General features: G+C 40.2%; 1 protein-coding gene across 1 annotated transcript; it reads right to left on the reverse strand.

Annotated features, from left to right (window-relative positions):
* Positions 1–3995: 3995 nt before the first annotated feature.
* LOC131359100 (uncharacterized) lies at positions 3996–7934 on the reverse strand. Its single transcript, XM_058398677.1, has 2 exons — positions 7783–7934; positions 3996–5096 (listed from the first exon to the last, which is right to left on the reverse strand). Exons 1-2 carry the CDS (start codon positions 7819–7821, stop codon positions 4164–4166), a joined length of 972 nt encoding a protein of 323 aa, XP_058254660.1. The 5' UTR covers positions 7822–7934; the 3' UTR covers positions 3996–4163.
* Between the last annotated feature and the right edge of the window lie 872 nt (positions 7935–8806).

The raw sequence follows: 8806 nt of genomic DNA on the forward strand, positions 1-8806 counted from the left end.
TCTCGCTCAGCTCAGCTGTTAACACCTAGTCCAGGATTTACAACTCTTAAGCCCTCACAATTCACCTGAAAATCACGAGGGTGGACAACCAATCCATTGGTGACGAGCTCATGACCCACCAAACACTCCCCCTCACCATGCATATAGGACTATTTTACACTGAGGAAATCATGCTGCTTGTCACCTCCTCCCCAGCTAACCAAATCATTCTATGCTTTCATTGGCTAACCACAATCCGCAAATTTCCTGGTCCAAGAAAGAAATCAGTCACTGGTCCCCCCACTGCCAACTTCATTGCCTCAAAAGGGTTCTACACATGCCCTGCCACACTACCATGGGGGACAGTCCGAACATCACCAGGAGCATGATGCCCAGGGAATACCATTATCTGAAGGGGATCTTCAGTAAAGAACGTGCCACCAAGTTATTGACCTATTATAGAATACCCCCCCTTCCCCCCCAGAGTCTAATATACCCACTATCCAACCTTGAGACACAAGCCATGGAGGAATATATTGTTGAGGCTCTGGCTGCGGGCTTTATCTGATCTTCCACATCACCAGCAGAATCAGGGTTATTCTTCATTGAAAAGAAAGACAGTGGACTATGACTATGCATATGATTACCAGGGGCTTAACTCCATCACCATATAGCACCCCCACACCCTACAACTGGTACCATCAGCCCTGGAGAAGCTCTGAGAAGCATGGATATTTACAAAACCTGACCTAAGGAGCGTGAATACTTTATCTGCTTTAAATACAACTTGCACATACTTTTCTATGCACATTCTGACATAGTCTTATTTATTGATTTACATATTTACATATTAGGCATATGGAGTTTGCATGTTCTCCCTGTGCTTGGTAGGTTTCCTCCCACAGTCCAAAGTGTCTATTTATCTATCATGCTGTGGAATAAGCGCAGTTCTTTCTCAACGCCACAGAGAACAAGGGGAAACTCCATCCCTGTGCCTTCTTTTCAAGAACACTAACCCCAGCAGAGTCCAAGTCTGACGGCGGAAACCGAAAGCTACTGTCTATAAAAGGCACTGGAGGAATGGAGACATTAGCTGGAGGGAGCACGTCATCTGTCTCAAGTACTTACAGACCACAAAATTTTGAAGTATAAAAAAGGATCCAAGAATCTTAAACCCAGACATACATGATGCACACTATTCTTCATCCGATTCCAGTTCACAGTCACCTACTGACCAGACTCCAAGAACAGCAAAGTCGATGCACTATCACACCGCCATAACCCCGTACATGTGGAACCCAGTGACGGGCTGTACATTTCACACCTAGGCCTTCACTGGTGTCCTTCCTGAATTAATCCACCTCTATACCATCATTATGATGCCACCATGAGCGTCGCTAGGCAATTTTCTACTCAGCCCTCCTAAAATTCTGCGATTCTCCATAAACTGTACACAAATTCCTGATCTCCTCAGTCCCCTTTAAATTTCATATGAAAACTCCGGCAGACTCTCGGCTCCTCCCCGTCTTTCAACGCGTTCTTCAATCCACAGACCGCAGCGTCACAGAGCGAGGATCAGAGGACAAGTGTGTGTGTGTGTGTGTGTGTGTGTGTGTGAGATCAGGAAGACTTGTATCTGGCTTGTTGTACTCAAATGTTATACACATCTATGTAATACAGTGGAATGCTGCAATAGGTTTACCATCCTACCCTGTTAGTCAAACCTTTATTTTATTTTATTTATTTATTTATTTAATTTCTTTACTATTATACCCTCATTGGGGGCTGAGCCCCCCTTAAATGAAAATTCTAGAATCGCCCCTGGATGCCACGGCAATAGATACTAATCAACCATTAAATAAAAAGTAAAAAAAGAAATTAGGCTACAGTATTTTACACCTGACAAGAAACAGTCAATTTTTTTATGGTTACTTTTCTCAAAAAAGAGATTCTTGATGCCGTATGCAGCAAACTGCAATCTCCAGCAATCTCCATCCGAAAAGAGACGCAGTGAATATAGAAACACTGTATATGGGCGGGTCGCTGCCTCTGACTACTCCAATTATCCAATCAAAGGATGGGAAATTGCTGACATAATCGTATGCCTGCTAGATGGCCCCAGTGACGCCAACTCGAAATCTGATTGGTTAAGGTAACAATTTCATTGCCACTTATTTTAAGCTATGGGCACCTGCACTTTTAATTCTGAAGGCCTTGAGGCAGATTTTCACTCTGGGAACACATGATGTCAGCCACTAGCTGAAATATGATTGGATAAATACTCTTCTCATAAATATACACTACTGGAAGCAGCGCAACCGAGAGAAAAGCTATGAGATGTAGAGCATAGACTATTGGGAATAGTTTAATACACATTCATGGAAAAATATATATAAAATGCAAGTCAGTGATTCAGATCACTGCTGTTTAGGTCAGCAGAGAAGGCCTTGCTGGCCCTGACAGTCCGCCACTGGTGGAATCCTGAAACCATCCTGCCATCATCAGTGATTGTTGCCCTGATTCGGTGGGATATTCCTGTTTAGCGAGCTTAAATATCACTGCCTAAATATATCTTGTCGCGATGTATCATCAGTTCATCTGCACACCAAACCGTTCTTATTTCACTTTAGTGTTTTCCAGCATATGACCTGTTTTGCCTCTTCCATCTGGCTTTTGTTGTTTGCCTTGCCCCTTTGGATTTGTTTGCCTCACAGACTGTTTCTTCTGGTTTCCTGGACATTGTGCCTTTTTTACTGACCCTGCTTCTGTCTCTGGATTTATACTGTTGTGTTTATTAAACGGTTTGTTTAATCTGCACATGGATCCTGCATCCCAATATTTACAGATCACATCAAGTACATGAAATAAAGCTGATGGGTGAATTAGTCTGTAATGATAATGAGGTACAATTTTTTGAAGTAATGGCACACACAAAAAATCTTGATGCTTACATCAGATTATATGATATAATGTATGCAAAAGTTGTGGCTAAACAGCATATTCTGCTGCAATGTATTTAAAAAAATTATAAAAATAAATAATAATGATATTTTTTTTGCAGGTGTTAATGCACAGTTATGTTATGTTAGGTCTTGTACACTCTGTGTGAAATCACACAGTGGAAATCAAGGGGAAGGTGTACAAGGCGGTGGTGAGACCCGCCATGCTGTATTTTTAAGAGGCAGTGTCACTGAGGAAGAGACAGGAGTCAGAGCTGGAGGTAGCAGAGCTGAAGATGTTGAGGTTCTCTTTGGGAGTGAGACGGTTGGACAAGATTAGGAACGAGTACATCAGAGGGACGGCTCATGTTGGACGTTTGGGGGACAGAGTTAGGGAGGACAGATTAAGATGGTTTGGACATGTTCAGAGGAGTGAGAGTGAGTATATTGGTAGGAGAATGTTGGACATGGAGCTGCCAGGCAGGAGGCAAAGAGGAAGGACAAAGAGGAGGTATATGGAGATAATAAATGAGGATATGAAGCTAGTGGGTGCAAGTGTTGAGGAGTTGTGGTGACCCCTGAAGGGAAAAGCCGAAAGAAGAAGAAGAAGAAGAAGAAGAAGAAGAAGAGGTCTTGTACACTCTGATACCCAGATCATTTCCTCCACAGTCCTGAATATGGGTTTCTGAGTATGGAGGTGATGTATTACATACTAGTGTGTAGTGCTCTGTGAAAACATTTCAGCTGAATTCTGTAAATCTGACAAACAGGATAAAAAAATGAAGGTTTGTTGTAGGTTAGTTTATAAATGTCGTGTTAGATGGGGTGTCTACAAAGGTCGTTAAGTGAACAAAATTAACACACACATAATGTTCATCATTTAAAATTAATTTTTAAAATTCTTCTTTAATAAAAAATAGATTACATCATCTGTTTAAATATATTCAATCAAGTATAGACCTTACAAATGACATACTTTTCAAATCATCTGATCATTTTTTTTACAATTAAAATAATTTATTTTTCACAATTAAAATGACTTAAAAATATTACACTTTTACATCATATTACATTGTGATAGTGATAGATAATTTATAAGAATTATATATTGAATATTTCACATAATTAACTTTCTAAACACATTTCGCTTGATCTTCATCCTTTTTCTTATCTAACTGCAACTTCGAATCATTAACAATCATGTGTCTACCTCCATTTTTATATTATCTTCTTCTTTGCTCTCTTTTACTTCCTTCTCTTTTCAAACTCCCGTTTCAACTCACTCACGTTCAGCTTTGCTTCCCAGAAGCGTTCATTTTTGTTTTTAGGACCTTGGTACCTTGAAAGATCTATACTGTCAAGTTTACAGGCCACAAGAGCTTCTATAAGGCATTCTCTGGGGATTTTCAGGGTCTTAAAATGTTTAGTACCTTTTGGCAAGTAAAAGACTAAACTGACCAGATCCCAGACATAAAACAGATGACTATTCAGCCTTTGTACTTCTCCTGAAATGAACTGATACCGGTGGGTTTCACAAATGGCTTGTGCTTTCCAGATGATCTTCCCATCCTGATACTGAACCCACTCACTCGCCTCAAGAAGCGGATATTCTCCAAAACGCTGGTTATCCTCAGGACTGTGAATCAGCACGGTGTACACAATCTGTTGTCTGTAGGTGACGGTCTCGTACACCCTGAGAACCGGGTCTTCTCCTCCACAGTTCTGTTCTTTGTACCACTGCATCAGATCAGTGAGGGGAAACGTGAAGCGATAATTGCCGTAGCGAGATTTCTTTAGTTTGAAGAGAGGTGATGTGGTGAACTTCTCCAAAAACGGCTTTTGTTCCTTCAGCTCTTGTGCCGTATTTGAGACGTTACTCTTCATATAACGTTTCTCTGCTGATCTTATTTCCCCTTTTTTAATTTTTAAGGCCCACCATGAGAACTCACTGTTAGGAGGTCTGAACTGCTCGGACTTCAGTATCCCCCTGAATCCTGTCTCCTCAGTAACATGGGTTACGTCTGAAACCCAAAATTCAACTGGACGTGGGTAGGGTGGGATCTTCTTCATTAAGTACTTCATTATGTGATCCTGAGGAGTCACTTGCTTTGTCAGTCTCCATAAACTCAAGTGCTGTCCTGTGAAGATGCGCTTCATTTTTCCATGTGAATTCTGCCTCTAGTTTAAGTTAACAGAGATATACACTATATTGCCAAAAGTATTCGCTCACCCATCCAAATAATCAGAATCAGGTGTTCCAATCACTTCCATGGCCACAGGTGTATAAAATCAAGCACCTAGGCATGCAGACTGTTTTTACAAACATTTGTGAAAGAATGGGTCGCTCTCAGGAGCTCAGTGAATTCCAGCGTGGAACTGTGATAGGATGCCACCTGTGCAACAAATCCAGTCGTGAAATTTCCTCGCTCCTAAATCTTCCACAGTCAACTGTCAGCTGTATTATAAGAACGTGGAAGTGTTTGGGAACGACAGCAACTCAGCCACAAAGTGGTAGGCCACGTAAACTGACGGAGCGGGGTCAGCGGATGCTGAGGCGCATAGTGCGAAGAGGTCGCCAACTTTCTGCAGAGTCAATCGCTACAGACCTCCAAACTTCATGTGGCCTTCAGATTAGCTCAAGAACAGTGCGCAGAGAGCTTCATGGAATGGGTTTCCATGGCCGAGCAGCTGCATCCAAGACATACATCACCAAGTGCAATGCAAAGCGTCGGATGCAGTGGTGTAAAGCACGCCGCCACTGGACTCTAGAGCAGTGGAGACGCGTTCTCTGGAGTGACGAATCGTGCTTCTCCATCTGCCAATCTGATGGACGAGTCTGGGTTTGGCGGTTGCCAGGAGAACGGTACTTGTCTGACTGCATTGTGCCAAGTGTAAAGTTTGGTGGAGGGGGGATTATGGTGTGGGGTTGTTTTTCAGGAGCTGGGCTTGGCCCCTTAGTTCCAGTGAAAGGAACTCTGAATGCTTCAGCATACCAAGACATTTTGGACAATTCCATGCTCCCAACTTTGTGGGAACAGTTTGGAGCTGGCCCCTTCCTCTTCCAACATGACTGTGCACCAGTGCACAAAGCAAGGTCCATAAAGACATGGATGACAGAGTCTGGTGTGGATGAACTTGACTGGCCTGCACAGAGTCCTGACCTCAACCCGATAGAACACCTTTGGGATGAATTAGAGTGGAGACTGAGAGCCAGGCCTTCTCGTCCAACATCAGTGTGTGACCTCACAAATGCGCTTCTGGAAGAATGGTCAAAAATTCCCATAAACACACTCCCAAACCTTGTGGACAGCCTTCCCAGAAGAGTTGAAGCTGTTATAGCTGCAAAGGGTGGACTGACGTCATATTGAACCCTATGGATTAGGAATGGGATGTCACTTAAGTTCATATGCGAGTCAAGGCAGGTGAGCGAATACTTTTGGCAATATAGTGTATGATACTATATGCAGTATAAACAAGATACACAGTACAATAAACTCTAGAACCCTTTAAAGAACCATTCTGTTTGTTTTAAAACTCATTAACAGCACAGCACCATTGTGTTTTTTGTTTCCCAAATTAGCGGTTTTATACTGGCTCATTTTGTAGTGTTCATAAATATTGGAACATGTGACTGACAGGTGTTTTGGCAGACACCCTTATCTTACATTTATCTCATTTATACAAGTGAGTAGTTGAAGGTTAATTCTTTTTTCCCCTTCTGTATTACCTATTATTTCTTTTGTATAGATTCAGATGGTGCTTTTCTTTTCTAATTTTATTTGGTTTCGTCTTCCACCAATGTGATCATTTGGCTTATCAGACCTCTGTTATGTTAAACATCAAATCACCATAGACTTTCATATTGTTATTTTTTTTCCTGTACAGCATTGCCGCGGTGCTTTCGTGACCTATTTCATTCAAATATCTTATATTAAATGCACTTATATTAAAATGTGTGTGCATGTACAGTATATGGTACAGCAATACCATTTTTATGCTGTTACTGTACATTACTGTAAATAAACAATGTTGTTTTTGTTTTTTCTGTTTTCAAAAACCACATTTATTATAGCAATAAATGTTACTACCATACTTTTTATCACCCACCAAACGCTTCCCTTCACCATGCAGATAGGACTAGTTCACACTGAGGAAATCACCCTGCTTATCATCTCCCAGCAGAGTCCAACTCTAACCTCGGAACCCGAAAGCTACTGTCTATCAAAGGCATTGGAGGAATGGAGACATTAGCTGGAGGGAGCACGTCATCTGTCTCGAGTACTTACAGACCACAAAATTTTGAAGTATAAAAAAGGATCCAAGAATCTTAAACCCAGACATACATTATGGACACTATTCTTCACCTGATTCCAGTTCACAGTCACCTACTGACCAGACTCCAAGAACAGAAAAGCCTTTGGTAAAGTTTTGGCACCTCCCAGGATTTCTCCGTAAATTTAGCAGTTTTTTTTTTATTTTTTACAGTGTGTATATAAAATATGGCTAGATGAGACAGATATAACAAGCATTTGTTAATATTGAAACAAACCCCCATTTTATTGCTATAATCCTTTTCAGAATGTATGTTTTCCATAATAGATACTCTTAAAAAAACCCCACAAAGTAGTATAAAATCACCTAGTTTATTTGTTGAACTAATTTCCTAAGAATCACTTTGTTTTACTTTCAGAGATGATCATGAAAAATAAGCTGTTTATACATGAAGAGAATATATATATATATATATATATATATATATATATATGTAAAAAATTAAGAACATAAATTAATAACAAATATAAAGTATATGTTAAATTGTATACATATAGTTAGTAGTATAGAAATCCTTTTCAATTTTTCGTACCTCTTTAAGATTCAGGCTGTGGATCAAGCAAGAAACCATGCAAAAATACCAGTTTAATCATGTGACTGAGCATTTTCTTACCAGCACCGCCTTTATGTATGGCATCTTAACACCCATCCAATGGCAAACGGCATAAATGGAAACTTATGGGACTGACAACATTTCTCAGTACAAGGATTTGAAATCTTGGATTTGTTAAAGCTAAATTATACTGGTATATATAAGGATGTTTGCGATTTAAATGCGTTTTTTTAGTTTATAGTACTACTTTTGATTGTATGTTAAATGTATAAATGAGCTACTAGATCCTAAATTCCTTGCTCTGTACCTGCTTTAACGTTTCTGTTTTTGTTTTGGAACAAATATGTTACTTTCATTCTTTTCCAGGGTGTATCCTGCCTTGATGCCCGATGACGGCTGAGATAAGCACAGGCTCCCTGTGACCCGAGGATAGATCAGATAAGCGGTACAGACAATGAACTGAAAAAAATATTTTCCTCTTTTTTAGCATGTGGATCAAACAGCCATCTCAAATTTTCTCAGGTGACTGAAGATCATGATCCTAACTACAATGCCTATATATCATATGCACTGTCCGCAAACACACTGTAGGAATAACAACTTGTAGGACAGGTATTTATTTTGTCTATATACATATCAAGGAATGTTCTTGAAAAGTTTTTGTGGACTATTCGAGAGTGATTATCTGAGAGGTTAAATAACTAAATATGTAGACAGTCATCACAGTATTGTACGACATTTTATGCTGTCCTCTTCAAATCAAATCAAATCACATATTAGTTAAGAGATTTTATCAACAGACAAGGTCACAAAGCAGGTTTAGAGAAATCTTTATGTAGATTTGTATTCAGAAACATCTCTGGAACAGCTTGGATAATTTCCCTGACAGACCATCAGTTCCAGCCGCCCAAAAATCTGAGCAATATTCCCAGTACGAAGCGTATGGAAACTGTACGGCTGCTTACAAAGAACTGACTCAAGCCAAGCGTTTCATTTCAAGGCT

Source organism: Hemibagrus wyckioides, linkage group LG09 (assembly GCF_019097595.1).
Source record: "Hemibagrus wyckioides isolate EC202008001 linkage group LG09, SWU_Hwy_1.0, whole genome shotgun sequence".
Taxonomy (NCBI): domain Eukaryota; kingdom Metazoa; phylum Chordata; class Actinopteri; order Siluriformes; family Bagridae; genus Hemibagrus; species Hemibagrus wyckioides.